This window comes from Salmo trutta, chromosome 8 (genome assembly GCF_901001165.1).
Source record: "Salmo trutta chromosome 8, fSalTru1.1, whole genome shotgun sequence".
Lineage (NCBI taxonomy): Eukaryota > Metazoa > Chordata > Actinopteri > Salmoniformes > Salmonidae > Salmo > Salmo trutta.
This window is the reverse complement of record NC_042964.1, coordinates 3,713,740-3,737,948: the sequence shown is the minus strand read 5'-3', so window position 1 is coordinate 3,737,948 and position 24,209 is coordinate 3,713,740. Positions and strand designations below refer to the sequence as shown.

Below are 24,209 nucleotides of genomic sequence, written 5' to 3'. Positions count from 1 at the left end.
ACACGCTGTTCAACCCAATAGAACACGCTGTTCAACCCAATAGAACACACTGTTGGACCCAATAGAACACACTGTTGGACCCAATAGAACACGCTGTTGGACCCAATAGAACACGCTGTTCAACCCAATAGAACACGCTGTTGGACCCAATAGAACACGCTGTTCAACCCAATAGAACACGCTGTTCAACCCAATAGAACACGCTGTTCAACCCAATAGAACACACTGTTGGACCCAATAGAACACGCTGTTGGACCCAATAGAACACGCTGTTCAACCCAATAGAACACGCTGTTCAACCCAATAGAACACACTGTTCAACCCAATAGAACACGCTGTTCAACCCAATAGAACACACTGTTGGACCCAATAGAACACGCTGTTGGACCCAATAAAACACACTGTTGGACCCAATAGAACACGCTGTTGGACCCAATAGAACACGCTGTTGGAAACAGAAGAGACATGCTTCCTACAATGACAACAAAGGAAACAAAAAAGTAAACTATCTTTATCTCAAAGTTAAACCGGGCTGCATGAAATGAAGAACAAACAAACTGTCCATAAAAATTAGTTTCAGCTAAACCTGGAGTGAAGTGGAAGCTCAAAAAAAAGCTCAAAAAAATAAATAAAAATACTTTTATTAAACATTTCCCTCAAAGAGAGTCTTAACAGCTGTTGTAGATTTTACAGCAAGAGAGTAGATCAGCGGTTACAAGAAAGTCACAGTTTAATGTCTAGGGTAACTGACTATATCTACTGTAGGGTAATCTGACTGTATCTACTGTAGGGTAATCTGACTGTATCTACTGTAGGGTAATCTGACTGCATCTACTGTAGGGTAATCTGACTATCTACTGTAGGGTAACTGACTGTATCTACTGTAGGGTAATCTGACTATCTACTGTAGGGTAACTGACTGTATCTACTGTAGGATAACTGACTGTATCTACTGTAGGGTAACTGACTATCTACTGTAGAGTAACTGACTGTATCTACTGTAGGGTAATCTGACTGTATCTACTGTAGGGTAATCTGACTATCTACTGTAGGGTAACTGACTATCTACTGTAGGGTAATCTGACTGTATCTACTGTAGGATAACTGACTGTATCTACTGTAGGATAACTGACTGTATCTACTGTAGAGTAACTGACTATATCTACTGTAGGGTAATCTGACTGTATCTACTGTAGGGTAACTGACTGTATCTACTGTAGGATAACTGACTATCTACTGTAGGGTAATCTGACTGTATCTACTGTAGGATAACTGACTGTATCTACTGTAGGATAATCTGACTGTATCTACTGTAGGGTAATCTGACTGTATCTACTGTAGGGTAACTGACTGTATCTACTGTAGGGTAACTGACTGTATCTACTGTAGGGTAACTGACTATCTACTGTAGGGTAACTGACTATCTACTGTAGAGTAACTGACTGTATCTACTGTAGGGTAATCTGACTGTATCTACTGTAGAGTAACTGACTGTATCTACTGTAGGGTAATCTGACTGTATCTACTGTAGGGTAACTGACTATCTACTGTAGGGTAACTGACTGTATCTACTGTAGGGTAATCTGACTATCTACTGTAGGGTAATCTGACTATCTACTGTAGAGTAACTGACTATCTACTGTAGAGTAACTGACTATCTACTGTAGGGTAACTGACTATATCTACTGTAGGGTAATTGACTGTATTGTAGGGTAATCTGACTGTATCTACTGTAGGGTAACTGACTATATCTACTGTAGGGTAATTGACTGTATTGTAGGGTAATGGAGTTGAGAACTAGCCAAAGGAGCAGTGAAGGAAATCAAAGGGCTTCAAAAGAACATGGCAAAAATATCCATCTTATACTGTATTTCCATGCTTTTTGCTCCAACACCAAATGGTCAATGTGCACAGTACAAGATCTGAGCAAGCCCAGAGGAAAACAGACAGACAGAGAAAGATAGAAGGAAGGAGAGAGACAGACAGAAGGAGAAAGAGACAGAAGGAGAAAGACACAGAAGGTGAAAGACACAGAAGGAGAAAGACAGACTGATGGAGAGAAAGAGACAGACAGGCAGAGAAAGAGACAGACGGAGACAGACGGAGACAGACGGAGACAGACGGAGACAGACGGAGACAGACGGAGACAGACGGAGACAGACGGAGACAGACGGAGACAGACGGAGACAGACAGAGACAGACAGACAGACAGACAGACAGACAGACAGACAGACAGACAGACAGACAGACAGACAGACAGACAGACAGACAGACAGACAGACAGACAGATCGATCTGGGTTCAGGAAGCCATGATGAGTATCTGATCTGGGTTCAGGAAGCCATGATTAGTATCTGATCTGGGTTCAGGAAGCCATGATGAGTATCTGATCTGGGTTCAGGAAGCCATGATTAGTATCTGATCTGGGTTCAGGAAGCCATGATGAGTATCTGATCTGGGTTCAGGAAGCCATGATTAGTATCTGATCTGGGTTCAGGAAGCCATGATGAGTATCTGATCTGGGTTCAGGAGGAGGACCAGTATAGAGATGTAATATATGGCCACTCCATCACATACAGTACATGTCTTTCAAATGGCAGTTTTTTTTTATTCTGAATACACACACACACACACACACACACGCGATTAGTCATCCTAGATCTGATGCAGATCTGTGGAGCATGATGGTTTGGAATGACGTGGAGGATGGAGGGGGGTTTTGGCGATGGTGGTGGAGAGGGGAGGCGAGGCGTACTGACTTACCGCTCACGGCGGCCTTGATGTTGGGGTCTTCATCTGCCAGACTGCCTGGCACACCGTGTCTCCCTTTGATCTACGGACACGTAATGGAAGGAGAGAGGGGAGAGAGAACAAGGTGAAAGATATACAGTGTATTCTGAAAGGACCTTGGGTATCTCCTGCATTCATCTATAAAGCAGGATGTGTGTGACAGGGGTTGAACTGACATGGTCATTGGTTTTGTTGCAGCTACATAGCTGTGAGTCTCTGTGTGGTGTCTCTCAACAGACAGTCAGACACAAAACGCCAAGCATGGGTTCTGTGGCTGTTTTGGCCGCATGGGACCCCATATGCGAGGGGTGTGGGGGGGGGGGTGATACAATTTGATGTACCATGTTTGAAGCAAGTGTTTGTTTGGAAAATGTGTCAAATGAAATTCAACCTTCAATTTGGGGGTCTTTAAAGAGAGTGAATTATTAGACTGTATAACCGGTGGTGAATATTGAAATACACCACCACTGGAATGACATACTTATCTCCAGTTTGAGAGGTCACAATCGTGCTTTGTGTATTTACTGCTGTGTAGATTTATTTTGTTGATGCTTACAGACACTCCCCCCCCAAAAAATTATACTGTAGTGATATTAAATATGTGCAGTTCAAAGCATTTGTTTTTTTGTGGAGCACCATTGATGCTTAACTAGACTAAATATGGCACGTCTACACCAGGGACAATGGAATATAGGTCTGGTTTGAGGATGTGACGATGATGTTGTGATCCTACCACTGAGAGCCAGTGACATTACTAGCCCTTTGAATGAGAGACATTGCCAAATGGATTGTGGGTCACTTTCTCTGAGGAGACTAAACACCTGTTAAGGATCACATGGACACTGGTTCCATTGCAGAAGGTACCTGCTGACAGAAACACAGGCCTTTTGAGACAGAGGGGGGAAATTACTCAAACATTTCTCTATTTTTCAAGATTGAACATGATGTGAAATGCAGCAAAGAACAATATGATCATTGCATTAAAAAAAGGTGCAGTATTAATGTTTATGGTATATGTTTGTGTCATTGAAAATGTAATGTTGTTACTCAAATAAATTGTATTGTAACCCTAAAGAGCACGTCCTCTTCGAAATGAAGAGTACACCGAATTTTGACCACAAGCTTTGTCTTTGTTGTCACACTTGGAGAAACAGTCTAAGTGAATTTCATTCACCTATCACACGTTCAGTACAAAGATTGTCTAACTACCTTCATGACTATTATTCAAGCACTTGTGGCGACGACTTAAACTCAAAAGAAACACAACATGAATTGAACATTCAAGCTGCCAGACATGATTCTTGAAATTAACCAGTACATGAAAATACAATAGTGGCTGAACTATAAACTACAGTAGGGACTATAAACTACAGTAGGGAACTATAAACTACAGTAGGGACTATAAACTACAGTAGGGACTATAAACTACAGTAGGAACTATAAACTACAGTAGGAACTATAAACTACAGTAAGGAACTATAAACTACAGTAGGAACTATAAACTACAGTAGGGGACTATAAGCTACAGTAGGGAGCTATAAACTACAGTAGGGACTATAAACTACAGTAGGGACTATAAACTACAGTAAGGAACTATAAACTATAGTAGGGAACTATAAACTACAGTAGGGAACTATAAACTACAGTAGGGACTATAAACTACAGTAGGGAACTATAAACTACAGTAGGGGGCTATAAACTACAGTAGGGACTATAAACTACAGTAGGGAACTATAAACTACAGTAGGGGACTATAAACTACAGTAGGGAACTATAAACTACAGTAGGGAACTATAAACTACAGTAGGAACTATAAACTACAGTAGGGGACTATAAACTACAGTAGGGAACTATAAACTACAGTAGGGAACTATAAACTACAGTAGGGTACTTTAAACTACAGTAGGGAACTATAAACTACAGTAGGAACTATAAACTACAGTAGGGACTATAAACTACAGTAGGGAACTATAAACTACAGTAGGAACTATAAACTACAGTAGGGAACTATAAACTACAGTAGGGGACTATAAACTACAGTAGGAACTATAAACTACAGTAGGGAACTATAAACTACAGTAGGGAACTATAAACTACAGTAGGGAACTATAAACTACAGTAGGGACTTTGAAGGGTCTGTCTCTTCCCAGACTGCCAGTGTATTTTATTATTTGGAAATTCAATGGGGCACTGGGGGTATGTGTCAACCGAGAGAAAGCCAGGCCGCGGTAAATGAAATGGGAACATAAACTGGAAACCATTAATTAATTGACAAGCAGATAATTCCCAGTTTATTATTATCAAACAGACTTCATTTGGTTCCCTACCCACAGCGCTGACTTGAGAGACTTATCTTATAGATACAGCCCTTAACAAAATAGATGGCTAAAACCTTGGTGGGAGTTGAGGGCTATCCACATTTACATAAAAGGGAACTGGTGCAATTTAAATAGCTGCCCCCATGCACTGACTGTGGTCCAAATTCCACTGAGAATATCAAATTATGTAAAAAAAATAAATAAAAAAAAATGTAATTTATTTTTTTTGAAAATCCCCACATCTTGTTTTTCCTTTTTTGGCAGACCTATATTTCTGACAGCCAACTGTGAGTGACATAGGCCTCCTCTTGTAAGAGAGATGTACTGAATTCCCTCAATAGTAGGCCGTATGTATCCTACTCCTCATTCTCCTCGTCCTCTGTTGTTCTTGCCATTCTGACGAGCTGTTCCATCGTAATGGGGTAGTGATTTCAGGTCTCAGGGTCTCCGGGCTCTTTGGTTACAGGTCAGTGAGGTTGGCGAGAGAATGGTTGTGATGGATATGTCAGTGCAATGTAGACCTTTATTCTTCTGGGGATCTAACAGAATGAGGATCTCTAAATACCAGACATTCTGTATAGTTAGTTGTTACAAACAGTTTTTTTTTGTGGATTTTACTGTAGTATTCACTATAGTGTTTTTGGCAAGATATTAATATACTATACACTTGTATTTACAGTTTACTATAGTATAAATACTATAGTATTACTATATTATGTACTGCAGTGTTTTTTTTAAATGATCTTTGATATAGAAGTGGGGGCATTCTCCTTGAAGAAACCTACTGAGGAAACACTAAAAGAGAAAGTTCTCAATAACCTGCACGGAACACAATAATAGGGTCTATACTTGGCATGTAGGTTTGTCAGTCACGGGTGGTACAAATAAATATGATCATTTACCCATGGGGCGGCGCACAATTGGCCCAGCGTCGTACCGGGTTAGGGGAGTGTTTTGCCGGCAGGGCTGTCCTTGTCCCATCGCGCACTAGCGACTCCTGTGGCGGGCCGAGCGCAGTGCACGCTGACACGGTCGCCAGGAGTACGGTGTTTCCTCCGACACATTGGTGCGGCTGGCTTCTGGGTTAATTGGCCATTGTGTCAAGAAGCAGTGCGGCGGCTTGGTTGGGTTGTGTTTCGGAGGACGCACGGCTCTCAACCTTCACCTCTCCCGAATCCGTACGGGAGTTGCAGCGATGAGACAAGACTGTAACTACCAATTGGATACCACAAAAATGGGTAAAAAATGAATAATAAAAAAAAAGCCTAGGGTTAGGTTAGGGCTAAGGTTAGGGTTAAGTTTAGGGTTAAGTTTAAGGAGTTAGGTTAAAGGGTTAAGGTTAAGGTTATGGTTAGGGTTAAGGTTATGGTTAGGGTTAAGGTTATGGTTAGGGTTAAGTTTAAGTTTAGGAGTAAAGTTAAAGGGTTAAGGGAAAGGTTAGCTATAAGGGTTATGGTTAGGGTTAAGTTTAAGGAGTTAGGTTAAAGGGTTAAGGTTATGGTTAGGGTTAAGTTTAGGGAGTTAGGTTAAAGGGTTAAGGTTAAGGTTATGGTTAGGGTTAAGTTTAGGAGTAAAGTTAAAGGGTTAAGGGAAAGGTTAGCTATAATGGATAAGGTTAGGGTTAGGGGAAGGGTTAGCTATAATGGTTAAGGTTAGGGTTAGGGGAAGGGTTAGCTATAATGGTTAAGGTTTAGGGTTAGAGTAAGTGTTAGCTAACATGCTAAGTAGTGGCAAAGTAGCTAAAAATTAGTAAGTAGTTGAAAAGTTGCTAATCAGCTAAAATGCTGATTTCCGTGATGAGATTCACGTGGTACGCCCACTCCAACCAACCACCCTACTTCCGTTTTTGCATGTCTTATGTAATCATACAAACGTAACATATCATACTAATTTAAGTATCTCGGATTGACATTTACTATGTTACGTCTTGTCTATGAGACTAGGCTGGAAAGAAAGGAAAAGGGATAGCTTCTTCATGAGATCCATGTTCATAGCAATGAATGGATGACCGATCTCAAGCATGATGTTTCACAAACGTGATGTTCTTAAAGTGACAGTGTACAATTTTCTATATAACGCATCTCAACAGGAAATAGTGCTATTCGCAATGTGAATCCTATTATTCCAGAAATGACTTTGTAATCTCGATGACAGGTATTTGTTTCAACATTTTATCTTTCTATAATAAATAAATGTATTTACAGGGTTACATATTAGTTTCTAGAGCACAACATGTGTTTGAGAAGTAGCTAGCCTAGAATACATTTCGGTCCAACATAGGCTACGCGTTCCTAAATGTTATGTTGTGCTCCTAACTTTTATAAGTTGTTTCCACAACCACATCAGGTCGTCACTCACTGTGTGAGTCACCCAATAGTAGCATGTGAGCGCTGCTTAACAGTATATATTTCTTAATGATCAAAGTGAAAGTAAGCCGTTTTTTGTATTTTTGATGGTTTTCCATAATATATGATTCAAACATTTCCCAAACCATTGATCCAAGGCTATCTAGTATGGTGGCACGAAAAGCATGCACACTATGCCATTAAAGGGAGATTCTTGCAATTAGCTCAATGACAGGAAGTAAACTAGCATACGTTACCGTACCTGTCGGTTTCTAGTCATTGCGCTAATGCTAGTTAGCATTGGCTCACGAATCTACTTCCAATTTCCTTCATATTGCACACAGACACATAAAAATAGTATCCACTATTATCCAGCAGCTATTGGAGATCCTAATAATTATTAACTACGAAAGCACCAATGTAAAGAGCACATATGATGTGAAAACTGTAAACAGCTAACGGAGTTTTTAAAGAAAATTACACTTAATTTCTACTACTCGCTTCAAGTGAGATGCAGTATTGTATGCCTTTTAAAATGGTGTGTGTGTGTGCATGCATGTCCATGTGTGTGAAACAACAAGAGCAGCAGTTTCAGCAATGTTCTTCTGTCCCAAAGGTACAGAGTGATGGGCATCGAGGTTGATTTATATACCCTGTTCTTAATTAATTTGATTGTTTTTAATGGAAGTAAAAAAACTGTGAAGAGAGAGATACACACATTGGCATCCTCTGCTGTTGGGGAAGGGAGGGTTTTCTGGGAAAGCAGATTGTATTAGAGGAGAGAGCCAACACACTCATTTATGTCTTGTCTTTATACGTGATCCACAGTGGAGCTTCTCGAGGGAAAAAAGTCAGTCAACTGAGATCGCTCTTGCTTCTTTAAGAAGAAGATAGTCAGTCACTTTTAATGTTAGTCATTAAGGCTGCGTAAACTTTCAATTATATTGGTTTCAGAATGTGTGTAAATACTGACACTCGAAGTGGTGAGTAAGTTGAAGTGAGTAACACATGAACCTATCGTGTTAAAAACAGAACAGAGCCATATCTAAGTTATCAGAAAGTTTCCAAAAGACAGTAAGATAAACAAATGAATTAGAGTGAGAGATAGAGAAAGAAAAGAGAGAGAGAAAAAGTGAGAGAGAGAAAGAGAGAGTGATAGAGCGAGACAGAGAGAAAGAGAGAATGATAGAGCGAGAGAGAGAAAGAGAGTGATAGAGAGAAAGAGCGAGAGAGAGTGATAGAGAAAGAGAGAGTGAGAAAGCGCGAGAGAGATAGAGAGAAAGAGAGTGATAGAGAGAAAGAGCGAGAGAGATAGAAAGAGCGAGAGAGAGTGATAGAGAAAGAGAGAGTGAGAAAGCGCGAGAGAGATAGAAAGAGAGTGATAGAGAGAAAGAGCGAGAGAGATAGAAAGAGCGAGAGAGAGTGATAGAAAGAGCGAGAGAGAGTGATAGAGAAAGAGAGAGTGAGAAAGCGCGAGAGAGATAGAAAGAGAGTGATAGAGAGAAAGAGCGAGAGAGATAGAAAGAGCGAGAGAGAGTGATAGAAAGAGCGAGAGAGAGTGATAGAGAAAGAGAGAGTGAGAAAGAGCGAGAGAGAGAGAAAGAGAGTGATAGAAAGAGCGAGAGAGAGAGAGAGAAAGAGAGTGATAGAGAGAAAGAGCGAGAGAGAGTGATAGAGAAAGAGAGAGTGAGAAAGCGCGAGAGAGATAGAAAGAGCGAGAGAGATAGAAAGAGCGAGAGAGAGTGATAGAGAGAGAACGCATGGTAGACAAGGCTTGCCACTTCCACATCAAATGTGTCGTCATAGCAGTGCAGCAGAACCCCCCTTGTGTCACCATGACACCACTCTGTTGCTCGTCAGGACAAACGAGGCGAACCGGAAGTTGAGCAAAGACACCGATGATGAGATCAAGGAGGAAGGAGGACACCAACCACAAACAAAACGCCGGTAAACGTGTGGTATAGCGCCGTCGGGGTCAGAACAAGTGGTGGCGCGAGTCACCGTTTCACATCCAAACTGAGGAAATTAAGTGTGCCCTTTACTAACAGCAAAGGAGATCATTGGAGCCTGCACTGGAGAACTATGAAATTGAGAGGATGGCTTTCTGGTGTTCGGGTAGAGTTAGACATTCAGAAGACAAGAAGGGTGATGATGATGGTGGTTTTATTGTATTGTTTATACACTGTAAGAAAGATGTGCAGGGAGGAGGAGAGTAATCGGGTAGAGGAGTCATATAATACATTTAAGATCCCTTTTTGCATCCATAGGTACTGTTCAAACAAGAAACATAGACTTTACGGGGCAGTTTCCCCCAGTCACAGATTAAACCTAATCTTGGACTAAAGAAACAGACTTCACAGGGCAGTTTCCCCTGTCACAGATTAAACCTAATCTTGGACTAAACAGGATTTTCAATGGAGATTCTCTGAGAAACACTACCGTAATTTCCGGACTATTGAGCGCACCTGAATATAAGCCGCATCCACTGAATATTTTTTTTTTAACATAAATAAGCCGCACATGTCTATAAGCCGCAGGTGCCTACCGGTACATTGAAACAAATGAACTTTACACAGGCTTTAACGAAACACGGCTTTTAACAAAAATAAATAGGCTTTAACGAAACACGGCTTGTAACAAAAAATAAAAAATTTGCAGTAAACAGTAGCCTACCAAGAAAGTCATTGCTCCAGACCAAGCTCCGTGCAGCAGCTATATTTCTTTTTCCAACAGCCAGATCAATCGCCTTCAACTTGAAAGCTGCATCATATGCATTTCTCTGTGTCTTTGCCATGATGAGGGTGACAAAATGACTACCATAATCAGAATGATGGGAAGTTTGAGCGCGCTCGATTTAATCTAAACAGTAAACAAAAAAGTTTTTGAACTTAACCTGTTCGGCAATTTCATTGGTCTAATGAAAGCTTCATGCCGCCAAAAAACTGAGCACGTCACAGAATGTGTTTTTTTTTATTTATTTGAAAGCGGGAAAAATCCATATATTAGCCGCGTCATTGTTTAAGCCGCGAGGTTCAAAGCGTGGGAAAAAAGTAGCGGCTTATAGTCCGTAAATTACGGTAAGTACTCAGTACTACCAAAAACCGGGATGGTTCGCCTCTACTGCAATATTTGATGTGTGACACAGTCAAGTTGGTCCAGCTGGGTACCCAGAAACCATTTCCTGCTGGTCAGGTCAAGCACCGAACTACACTTCAAACTCCCCAACATAGTCCAGTTTCTTAAAAGAAGCATACGACAGAACAGAATAGAATACCTACAACAAAGAATTGCTGACGTCACTGTACTTCTAACCCTGCACATGGCATAGCATCCTGGTGAGCCGTACTGATATTATCAGGGGATCCCCCCCATTGTATTGAAATGCTAACAGATAACGTCAGCCTCTGGACTGACCTTTGATTAATATAGTAGTGCAGTAGCACTTACAGGGGGAATAGCTGAACCAGGGTTTCAACCAGCAGCCTTGTGGTTAACGGGGCGAGTGCGTCAACACCTATGCTTTAGCACTCTCATACAGGAAGGATATATGAGGCGGTGAAAGACGGTAAACCCATAAAACTGTCCCTCATACAGGGAGTCTATATGAGGCTGTGAGAGATGGTAAACCCATAAAACTGTCCCTCATACAGGGAGTCTATATGAGGCGGTGAGAGATGGTAAACCCATAAAACTGTCCCTCATACAGGGAGTCTATATGAGGCTGTGAGAGATGGTAAACCCATAAAACTGTCCCTCATACAGGGAGTCTATATGAGGCTGTGAGAGATGGTAAACCCATAAAACTGTCCCTCATACAGGGAGTCTATATGAGGCTGTGAGAGATGGTAAACCCATAAAACTGTCCCTCATACAGGGAGTCTATATGAGGCTGTGAGAGATGGTAAACCCATAAAACTGTCCCTCATACAGGGAGTCTATATGAGGCTGTGAGAGATGGTAAACCCATAAAACTGTCCCTCATACAGGGAGTCTATATGAGGCTGTGAGAGATGGTAAACCCATAAAACTGTCCCTCATACAGGGAGTCTATATGAGGCGGTGAGAGATGGTAAACCCATAAAACTGTCCCTCTGGTTCAACAACTTACAGAAGGGTGTTATAATGAAGAGACTGATCTTTAGCGACAGATGAAAGGTGGATGAGGAGGAAGAGGGATGAATGTGTACAGTGTTCCAGAGTGTCTTTTAGCTCAAATTCCTGCTAACGGTCAGCCAAAACCTGCCAGTGGCTGGCTGTCTCCCAGTACTCAAGATATTAACGACAGAGGAAAGGAGGATGAGGAACAGAGGGATGAACGGAGGGAAGAACTGTGGGAGGACAGACGCATGGAAAGCTGTCTCCATGTGGATGCTGTCTCCTTGTAGATACTGTCTCCTTGTAGATACTGTCTCCTTGTACTGTAGATGCTGACTCCTTGTACTGTAGATGCTGACTCCGTGTCGATTCTGGTCTATATGTGGATGCTGTCTCCCTGTGGATGCTGGCATATCTGCCTGTCAGGGAGTCATCGCGTGCCACGCTCACTGCTCGGCCGAGTGTAACTGAGGCAATGTACCCCATAAAATATTCACCTAAGTTGTCTTTCCTAAAATATAAAAAGGGGGGGCGACGGGAAAAAACTGTGGTGCGATGGAGAGTTATCCAAATGCACCGTGTCAGGTCTACTTAGGCTTTCTTCCAAGAGGGGAGAAGAGGGGAGCGGCAGGGGGTCCATTAAATGTTCATACATGTTCATACATTGTAAGCCCCCCCATGGCGTTTAACGCCACCATTTTAAGCCCCCCCCCATGGCGTTTAACGCCACCATTTTAAGCCCCCCCCATGGGGTTTAACTCCACCATTTTAAGCCCCCCCATGGGGTTTAACTCCACCATTTTAAGCCCCCCCATGGCATTTAACTCCACCATTTTAAGCCCCCCCATGGTGTTTAACTCCACCATTTTAAGCCCCCCCATGGCATTTAACTCCACCATTTTAAGCCCCCCCATGGTGTTTAACTCCACCATTTTAAGCCCCCCCATGGCGTTTAAATCCACCATTTTAAGCCCCCCATGGCATTTAACTCCACCCTTTTAAGCCCCCCCATGGCATTTAACTCCACCCTTTTAAGCCCCCCCATGGCATTTAACTCCACCATTTTAAGCCCCCCCATGGCGTTTAACTCGACCATTTTAAGCCCCCCCATGGGGTTTAACTCCACCATTTTAAGCCCCCCCCCCTCATGGGGTTTAACTCCACCATTTTAAGCCCCCCCCCCCATGGGGTTTAACTCCAACATTTTAAGCCCCCCCCATGGGGTTTAACTCCACCATTTTAAGCTCCCCCCATGGGGGGGCTTAAAATCCCTTATTGAGTTGCACCACCACTCCCATTTTGCCCTCAGAACATCATCAATTTGTTTCGGCATGGACTCTACAAGGTGTCGATAGCGTTCCACAGGGATGCTGGCCCATGTTGAATTCAATGCTTTCCACAGATATGTCAAGTTGGCGGGATGTCCTTTGAGTCATGGATCATTCTTGATACACACAGGAAACTGTTGAGTGTGAAAAACCCAGCAGCGTTGCAGTTCTTGACACACTCAAAGCGGTGCGCCTTGGCACCTACTACCAAACCCCGTTCAAAGGCACTTAAATATTTTGTCTTGCCCATTCACCCTCTGAATGGCACACATACACAATCCATGTCTCAAATATCTCAAGGCTTAACAATCATTCTTTAAACTGTCTCCTCCCCTTCATTTACACTGATTGAAGTGACATCAATAAGGGATCGTAGCTTTCACCTGGATTCACCTAGTCAGTCTGTCACGGAAAGAGCAGGAGTTCCTAATATTTTGTACAGTCAGTGTAAATATCAACAAAGTTACAATAGGTGCCTGGTATGCACTCTTCGTACCACATGTATAATAAATCCTTTCCATTCTGTCATCAGGGAGATTCTCCTCATTTAACAAACCAGTCCTCTGGAGTGTTATCTACAGCTGGCAGACAGTTAAAAGCTCATCTTTATGCTTAGCATATAACAATTAGTTACTATGAAAATCCGATTTTTATTTGAACTTGATGAATGTGTGATTGGTAAGAGGTGTACTAACGATATCAATGTGTGTGCTGTTCTTTGTAGTTTGTTTGAGTTGCGACATAACCTTACTTGAGGTAGCCTGAGTCCCCCCTGAGTCATGGGCCATATCATGAATTGGCTCCCATTCGCATAAGACTAGAGAGGCCATAGGAGAGAGGCAAAATAGTTAGGACTAAGAAACACTACAATTTCTCTGCTCCAAACCATCACAAACTTGGAAGTTTCAAATGAACTTCACTGCCTTTTTCGAGAAAATGAATCTCCTGAATCCAAAAATATCAGCAACTTCACACAATGTAGTGTCAAGTGCTCAGTTTAAACAAATACTTTGTCTCTACTTGTGCTGATAGGCAAAGGAGGCCAGATATGTATGGATGTATGCATAATTCAGCCTCCAAAGACAAAGAATGGGAGAGATCCAGGGCAAGAGATAACTTGCATGGAACAAGCGGTGGGTTGGTGGGGGGGGGGGGGGGGGGGGGGGGGGGGGGTGTTCTGACACTAAAGTGTCATGATTTCCTATCTTCTCATGAAGCAACAGAGCCCGCCCAACTCATAGTGAAGGCTGGTACAACTGCCGCCCACTCCCCTCGCCCCCTAATGCCACGCTGTACTGCTTTGATAAGAGGAACTGGGCCAGCTTATAGTCAAAAAGAAAACAAGGGGGGGGAGTCATTATGAGTGTTTTCTTTTTAAACAGCGGGCCGCTGTGGCAGTTGTCGTGGCAGCCGCCACCGAGTGAGAGCTACTTATGTAGGGCGACGTGGCCTGGAGTATTGTGGGAAGGAGCCATTAGCTGCCGCCGTGCTAGCTGCTCGAGCACAACACAATTAGAGAACAGAAACAGGCCCACAGTCCCTTAGTATCTGTGTGAAAAGGTCACTTCTGTCAACATTATTATAATCCCCTGTTTTCCTATCAGGATTGTTGATTCACATGCCTGGGAAGAAGAACTAAAGGAAAGGAGGCGGAACAGAGAGGCAGTGACAGGAGCGCCGAGGCGGTTGGTCGGTGTGATAAATATTACATTATCAAACAGTATAAATATATCTGGATGTGATGGGAGTGACTCATCACATTCTCTCGACTCCAGTTTGGAAACACTAAAAACAAAATCTAAAGATCACAGAGGGCATTCATAAGAAACATCCCTTTCAAGGTACTGTATATAAAACGTTAAGTTGTACTGTATTATAGTTATATAAACACTGCAATAGAACTTCAATAGAAGATTTTGCCGAACCTCTGTTTGTGTTAAGATAATTACTGTATTTGCGTCGTTTCCACTCCACAGCACCAGCTTCCTCTACTTAAAAGATTGACGTATCCATTCAAATCAGCAACAACAAAAAAAGCCCAGATGAATCAAAAACAAATAAAGCTTCATGTTCTCAAAAGTGTCATGAAGAAGAAGGGCGGCCTGAGGTGATTTCATATCTGCATTCCATGATAGACGACACCCAATAAACCAGCTTGGGGCACGAGACAATCTAATCTTGACTGAATAGAATTTTTAAAAGTTATTTGGAAATGACCAGCTCCTTATCAATCCAGGGGGTATTTGTGTAGACTCTCTCAGTGGCTTAGTGAAGGGACTCAATCACAACGAGACGCGATAGGCCTCGGTCTCCTCCTCTCGCGCTCATCTTTTATCGGTACGGAGGAAATGAAAGGATGTTATCTGGAGCGGCGTACGCTGCACAGCGTCTTGGCTTCGGGAGACGGGCCTTGTCTGCACGAGCCAATGGGCCTATTCTTTGGGGAACTCGCCCATCATATAAGAACAAGGGCTTGAGAAATGCTATGCTAGGAACTCGAAGAATGGGTTTGTCAAGACTGTGTGATGCTATGGTAACTGTTGGTGTGGACGGGTTAGGTGCTGCGAGTTGGTGTGTGTTGGGGTGTGGGGGGGCAAACCAGTATAAGCCACTGTGTTAAAATGATGTTTTAGCCTCTCCAACCACAAGTGAGCCAGAACTAACAAATTACCTGGAATAGCAAGATGATGGAGTTCAAAGCGGTAAGTAGAGAGGTCAGAGTGTAACAGGGTATTGATGTACCATGATGATGGAGAAGGTAGAGAGGTCAGGGTGTAAGAGGGTATTAACGTATCATGATGATGGAGAAGGTAGAGGTCAGAGTGTAACAGGGTATTGATGTATCGTGATGATGGAGAAGGTAGAGAGGTCAGAGTGTAACAGGGTATTGATGTATCATGATGATGGAGAAGGTAGAGAGGTCAGGGTGTAAGAGGGTATTAACGTATCATGATGATGGAGAAGGTAGAGGTCAGAGTGTAAAAGGGTATTAACGTATCATGATGATGGAGAAGGTAGAGAGGTCAGAGTGTAACAGGGTATTGATGTATCGTGATGATGGAGAAGGTAGAGAGGTCAGAGTGTAACAGGGTATTGATGTATCATGATGATGGAGAAGGTAGAGAGATCAGAGTGTAACAGGGTATTGATGTATCATGATGATGGAGAAGGTAGAGGTCAGAGTGTAACAGGGTATTGATGTATCATGATGATGGAGAAGGTAGAGAGGTCAGAGTGTAACAGGGTATTGATGTATCATGATGATGGAGAAGGTAGAGGTCAGAGTGTAACAGGGTATTGACGTATCATGATGATGAAGAAGGTAGAGAGGTCAGAGTGTAACAGGGTATTGATGTATCGTGATGATGGAGAAGGTAGAGAGGTCAGAGTGTAACAGGGTATTGATGTATCATGATGATGGAGAAGGTAGAGGTCAGAGTGTAACAGGGTATTGACGTATCATGATGATGAAGAAGGTAGAGAGGTCAGAGTGTAACAGGGTATTGATGTATCATGATGATGGAGAAGGTAGAGAGGTCAGAGTGTAACAGGGTATTGACGTATCATGATGATGAAGAAGGTAGAGAGGTCAGAGTGTAACAGGGTATTGATGTATCGTGATGATGGAGAAGGTAGAGAGATCAGAGTGTAACAGGGTATTGACGTATCGTGATGATGGAGAAGGTAGAGAGGTCAGAGTGTAACAGGGTATTGATGTATCATGATGATGGAGAAGGTAGAGAGATCAGAGTGTAACAGGGTATTGACGTATCATGATGATGGAGAAGGTAGAGGTCAGAGTGTAACAGGGTATTGATGTATCATGATGATGGAGAAGGTAGAGGTCAGAGTGTAACAGGGTATTGATGTATCATGATGATGGAGAAGGTAGAGAGATCAGAGTGTAACAGGGTATTAACGTATCATGATGATGGAGAAGGTAGAGAGGTCAGAGTGTAACAGGGTATTGATGTATCATGATGATGGAGAAGGTAGAGAGGTCAGAGTGTAACAGGGTATTGACGTATCATGATGATGGAGAAGGTAGAGGTCAGAGTGTAACAGGGTATTGATGTATCATGATGATGGAGAAGGTAGAGAGGTCAGAGTGTAACAGGGTATTGATGTATCATGATGATGGAGAAGGTAGAGAGGTCAGAGTGTAACAGGGTATTGACGTATCATGATGATGGAGAAGGTAGAGAGGTCAGAGTGTAACAGGGTATTGATGTATCGTGATGATGGAGAAGGTAGAGGTCAGAGTGTAACAGGGTATTGATGTACCATGATGATGGAGAAGGTAGAGGTCAGAGTGTGTCAGTGAGACGAGAGAGAGAGAAAGGGGTTGAGCTTACTGTTACACTGTCACCCGTCCTCAGACTGGTCCAGAGTGTCTCCTCAAACCTGGAGAGATCAACCCGGTGGGCCCCTCCTAGCAAAGCCTGGGGACAAAGACACTGATGAGGACAGGGCAAGATACACACACACTAAATGGAAACACTCAAGAAGAGTCTATAAACAAAAAGCAACATGAACTGCAACACACATACCAAAATACACTCTCTCACACACAAACATACCTGCTAGCCCTGCGGGTACAGTAGTATAAGAAAAATGCATTAATAACTGATAATAAACTGCACACTATCCATCTCAGGAGTCACTCTCCCAAACATACCCACCGCCCAGTACCAGAGTCACACTCCCAAACATACCCACCGCCCAGCACCAGTCACTCTCCCAAACATACCCACCGCCCAGCACCATAGTCACTCTCCCAAACATACCCACCGCCCAGCACCATAGAGTCAATCTCCCAAACATACCCACCACCAGAGTCACACTCCCAAACATACCCACCACCGAGCACCATAGAGTCACACTCCCAAACATACCCACCACCCAGCACCATAGAGTCACACTCCCAAACATACCCACCACCCAGCACCAGAGTCACACTCCCAAACATACCCACCACCCAGCACCAGAGTCACACTCCCAAACATACCCACCGCCAGTCACACTCCCAAACATACCCACCACCAGAGTCACACTCCCAAACATACCCACCACCCAGCACCAGTCACTCTCCCAAACATACCCACCACCAGAGTCACACTCCCAAACATACCCACCACCCACCACCAGTCACTCTCCCAAACATACCCACCACCCAGCACCAGAGTCACACTCCCAAACATACCCACCGCCAGTCACACTCCCAAACATACCCACCACCAGAGTCACACTCCCAAACATACCCACCACCCAGCACCAGTCACTCTCCCAAACATACCCACCACCAGAGTCACTCTCCCAAACATACCCACCGCCCAGCACCATAGAGTCACACTCCCAAACATACCCACCGCCCAGCACCATAGAGTCACACTCCCAAACATACCCACCACCGAGCACCATAGAGTCACTCTCCCAAACATACCCACCGCCCAGCACCAGAGTCACACTCCCAAACATACCCACCACCAGAGTCACACTCCCAAACATACCCACCACCGAGCACCATAGAGTCACTCTCCCAAACATACCCACCACCAGAGTCACACTCCCAAACATACCCACCACCAGAGTCACACTCCCAAACATACCCACCACCGAGCACCATAGAGTCACTCTCCCAAACATACCCACCACCAGAGTCACACTCTCAAACATACCCACCACCAGAGTCACTCTCCCAAACATACCCACCACCAGAGTCACTCTCCCAAACATACCCACCGCCCAGCACCATAGAGTCACACTCCCAAACATACCCACCGCCCAGCACCAGAGTCACACTCCCAAACATACCCACCGCCCAGCACCATAGAGTCACACCTCCAGACATACCCACCGCCCAGCACCATAGAGTCAATCTCCCAAACATACCCACCGCCCAGCACCATAGAGTCACTCTCCCAAACATACCCACCACCAGAGTCACTCTCCCAAACATACCCACCGCCCAGCATCATAGAGTCACACTCCCAAACATACCCACCGCCCAGCACCATAGAGTCAATCTCCCAAACATACCCACCGCCCACCACCATAGAGTCACTCTCCCAAACATACCCACCACCAAAGTCACTCTCCCAAACATACCTACCACCCATCACCATAGAGTCAATCTCCCAAACATACCCACCGCCCAGCACCATAGAGTCACACTCCCAAACATACCCACCGCCCACCACCAGTCACTCTCCCAAACATACCCACCGCCAGAGTCACACTCCCAAACATACCCACCACCAGAGTCACACTCCCAAACATACCCACCGCCCAGCACCAGAGTCACTCTCCCAAACATACCCACCGCCCAGCACCAGTCACTGTCCCAAACATACCCACCGCCCAGCACCAGAGTCACACTCCCAAACATACCCTCCGCCCAGCACCATAGTCACTCTCCCAAACATACCCACCGCCCAGCACCAGAGTCACACTCCCAAACATACCCACCGCCCAGCACCATAGAGTCAATCTCCCAAACATACACACCGCCCTGCACCAGAGTCACACTCCCAAACATACCCACCGCCCAGCACCATAGAGTCAATCTCCCAAACATACCCACCACCCAGCACCAGTCACACTCCCAAACATACCCACCACCCATCACCAGAGTCACTCTCCCAAACATACCCACTACCAAAAAGTCACTCTCCCAAACATACCCACCACCATATCTGCTTATTTATTCCAGTCACTCTCTCATTAAGGCAGCCTTACTACAGCCACACTGCTAAAGTGTACTGCTTGAGTGATTCTACAGAAGTAGTGTAAATTGCTGTCCTACCACCAAAAAACAAAAGAAAAAACAGCTCCCCTCTCTCCCGTTTCCCCTCAGAACAGCCTCAATTCATCAGGGCATGGACTCTACAAGGTGTCGAATGCATTCCACAGGGATACCGGCCCATGTTGACTCCAATGCTTCCCACAGTTGTGTCAAGTTGGCTGGATGTCCTTTGGGTGGTGGACCATTCTTGATACACACTGGAAACTGTTGAGAGTGGAAAAACCCAGCAGCATTGCAGTTCTTGGCACTCAAACCGGTGCACCTGGCACCTACTACCATACCCCGTTCAAAGACACTTAAATATTTTGTCTTGCCCATTCACCCTTTGAATGGCACACAAACACAATCCATGTCTCAATTGTCTCAAGGCTTAAAAATCCTTCTTTAACCGGTCTCCTCCCCTTCATCTACACTGATTGAAGTGGATTTAACAAGTGACATCAATGAGGGATCATAGCTTTCACCTGGATTCACCTGGTCAGTCTCTGTCATGGAAAGAGCATTCATAATGTGTTCATAATGTTTTGTACACTCACTGATATAATTATTAGCTTGGTTAATCTTTAAACACCTTTCTCTGAAAAACACTGTCCCCACTTTTGATGTCACTACGAAAACACACACATTAAAAGACTGTAGAATGAATGTGCCTTAAGCCACAACCCTACAAATATCACCAGTTGATGGGATTGAACCCCTCTCCAGCATGGTGGCCACATGGTGAGTAGTCTGTGTGCGCAAACATTTTGGAGAAATTGAGTGAGCAAGTTGGTAAACCTCATGTCACTACCGAACATTGAATACATCTATAAATATGTAAAAGTACAGTTTAGGGACTACAATATATGTTTGCTGGGATGTAGCTCGGTCCAAATTAAAGATAGCTACATATAGCTGCCAATGGGGATTCTTTAAAATCCAAGTTAAGTCAAAATTGGCCAAACACGAAATGGTCACAACTGAAACGATTGACACCATAGAGATATATAGAGGTCTCATCTTTGTATCAGTGCCATTATGGAGCTTGTGACAGCACGTGCCGCTCCATTGGGACTATCTCCATTTTAAAGTTGCAAGTGCCATGCGTTACCAACTAAGTTACAGAGGGCCACCGTGTGGGGAATGGACAAGTGCACCCTTCAGGAAAAAGTGTAGAGTACTGAGATGCATAGCCAGCAGGGGGGATCCAACCCTCCATGAGCCCAAACATTGACATCTATCTGGCCAAAACATAGATGTCTATAATGATCTATACTGTACTATGAACAGCTTTAATAATGATAGTTTTTGGGTTCTGTCAATTTAATTGATTGCATCATTTCTAATCCCAGTAATTGTTTTATTTTTGCATTATTATTATTATTATTTGTATTATCATTATTTCACCACACTTCTTCAATTGTAAGAAACTTGAGTAAACTTGAGTACAGTAATGTAGAGTACAGAATAGTATAACAGCAGAGTACAGTACAGTTCAGCACTGTACAAACCAAAGAAAATCCAATTAGAAGGAGACATTGGCTGATCACTCCCAAGCCATAGGAATCCCCACCCAGTTAACAACTTCTAAAATGGTGGAAGCCATCAATGTCTATAGTAAAACAAATTATTTCCATGTAGTCCTGTAAATATCTCTATAATTTACACATAACACCAAAACGCCTGTTATTTTTCCAATCTAAAGATAGATAAAGTCCCTTTTTCAGGACCCTGTCTTTTAAAGATAATTCGTAAAAATCCAAATAACTTCACTGATCTTCATTGTAAAGGGGTTAAACACTGTTTCCCATGCTTGTTCAATGAACCATAAACAATTAATGAACATGCACCTGTGGAACGGTCGTTAAGACACTAACAGCTTACAGACGGTAGGCAATTAAGGTCACAGTTATGAACACTTAGGACACTAAAGAGGCCTTTCTACTGACTCTGAAAAACACCAAACGAAAGATGCCCAGGGTCCCTGTTCATCTGCATGAACGGGCCTTAGGCATGCTGCAAGGAGGAATGAGGACTGCAGATGTGGCCAGGGCAATAAATTGCAATGTCCGTTCTGTGAGACGCCTAAGACAACGCTACAGGGAGACAGGATGGACAGCTGATCGTCCTCGCAGTGGCAGACCATGTGTAGCAACACCTGCACAGGATCGGTACATCCGAACATCACACCTGCGGGACAGGTACAGGATGGCAACAACAACTGCCCGAGTTACACCAGGAATGCACAATCCCTCCATCAGTGCTCAGACTTTCCGCAATAGCCTCAGAGAGGCTGGACTGAGGGCTTGTAGGCCTGTTGTAAGGCAGGTCCTCACCAGACATCACAGCAACAACATCGCCTATGGCCACAAACCCACCGCCGCTGGACCAGACAGGACTGGCCAAAAGTGCTCTTCACTGATGAGTCGCAGTTTTGTCTCACCAGGGGTGATGGTCGGATTCACGTTTATCTTTGAAGGAATGAGCGTTACACCGAAGCCTGTACTCTGGAGCGGGATCGATTTGGAGGTGGAGGGTCGGTCATGATCTGGGGCGGTGTGTCACAGCATCATCAGACTGAGCTTGTTGTCATTGCAGGCAATCTCAACGCTGTGCGTTACAGGGAAGACATCCTCCTCCCTCATGTGGTACCCTTCCTGCAGGCTCATCCTGGCTTCAGACCTAAACACAGTACTATTACGGCCACTGTACGTGTTGTAAATGATATTTTACTAATGCCCTAGATAATAGAAAACACTGTGCCGCCTTGTTCATAGATTTATCGAAAGCTTTTGACACTGTAGACCATGCGATACTTTTGGGTAAGCTGTCGTCAATAGGACTGGGATTGGATGCCTGTCGTTGGTTGCATGACTATCTAAAGGATAGAAGTCAGGCTGTTAGAGTCGACGGCATCCAGTCGGAGCCATTGGAGTTGGTTCAAGGGTCCCACAAGGTTCTATACTTGGTCCATTACTGTTCACTCTCTACATAAAAAATATTGGTGATGAGATAAGAAAACTTAGGTTTATTACGTGTGCTAGCTACAGAACCCACCACTGTGTTTTATATCAAAATGTGGGTTGGACTATGCTGTCCATGAGACGAGAACAACATGCTCTCGTGTTTGTCTATAAAGCACTTCTGAATAAGCTACTTTCTTATTTATCATCACTCATCAATATTAGAATTATAATTCCTAAAACCAGGTCTCAAGCATGGATTACACTTGAGGCCCGTGCGATTTCCACAGTTGGGTGTGGCTGCCTTTTCCTGTTACGCTCCTTGCCTATGGAATAGCCTGCAGACTAAACTTAAACTTGAGACTCTTGTCCCCCTTGCCCATTTTAAATATTTATTGGAGGATTTTTATTTTTGTATTGCTTGTAACTGCTTGGGGTAATGCAAGTTCTTGTGCTGTTAGGGGAATAACCTATGTGTAAATGTAATAATCTGCTGCTGTATTTTTTTGTGTTATCTGTGATCGTTTTGTTTGTCTTGTCTAGTTTCTTAATCACTGTACCTAAACTGTATGTGTAAACATGTATACGCAGGGCCCAGCTGTAAAAGAGACCTTGGTCTCAGTCTGTGTTCCTTGTTGAAATAAAGGCATAATAATAATCCTGACATGACCCTCCAGCATGACAATGCCACCAGCCATACTGCTCGTTCTGTGCGTGATTTCCTGCAAGAAAGGAATGTCAGTGTTCTGTCATGGCCAGCGAAGAGCCTGGACCGCAATCCCATTGAGCACGTCTGGGACCTGTTGGATCGGAGGGTGAGGGCTAGGGCCATGCCCCCCAGAAATGTACGGGAACTTGCTGGTGCCTTGGTGGAATAGTGGGGTCACATCTCACAGCAAGAACTGGCAAATCTGGTGCAGTCCATGAGGAGGAGATGCACTGCAGTACTTAATGCAGCTGGTGGCCACACCAGATACTGACTGTTACTTTTGATTTTGACCCCCTCTTTGTTCAGGGACACATTATTCCATTTCTGTTAGTCACATGTCTGTGGAACTTGTTCAGTTTATGTCTCAGTTGTTGAATCTTGTTATGTTCAATATTTACACGTTAAGTTTGCTGAAAATAAATGCAGTTGACATTGAGAGGACGTTTATTTGTTTTGCTGAGTTTATATACATCCAACAACATAATTATTTAGATCCATAAGTAATTCAACCAATCAAAACGTTTCAGATTCATACAATGAACATTGAACATTTTACATAGAACAACAGACATATTTTTCAAAATTCTATTTTAAGGTTTTGAAAAATCTGGTTAAAAGTCATGATTTTACTATTTTGTTAATTTGGTATGCAAATAGAATTTCCCGCCGAAAATGATGTAATAGAAGGTTCATCAAAATGATCATTACTGTGCAGGGTTCTGCCTTTAGCGTGACTTTTCCACTATTTTTCAGTAGTGAACAATGTAGTGCGGTGGTAAGGAATTCAGGTAAATATTTCAAATATGCAATACAAACAAAGTGTGTGAGTCTACCTGAAGTGTTGGAAGATGTGTGCTGACAGCTTAGGAGAAATAGAA

General features: G+C 43.6%; 1 protein-coding gene across 3 annotated transcripts in view; it reads right to left on the bottom strand.

Annotated features, from left to right (window-relative positions):
• Positions 1 to 24,209, bottom strand: part of LOC115198073 (glucosidase 2 subunit beta) — a 252,996-nt gene that overhangs the window by 162,056 nt on the left and 66,731 nt on the right. For all 3 annotated transcript variants that reach the window (XM_029759746.1, XM_029759745.1, XM_029759747.1), the window contains exons 9-10: positions 17,231 to 17,317; positions 2,763 to 2,832 (exon numbers count right to left, since the gene is read on the bottom strand). In XM_029759746.1, coding sequence (XP_029615606.1) covers positions 2,763 to 2,832; positions 17,231 to 17,317 — 157 coding nt within the window. The remainder of the gene's footprint in view (positions 1 to 2,762; positions 2,833 to 17,230; positions 17,318 to 24,209) is intronic.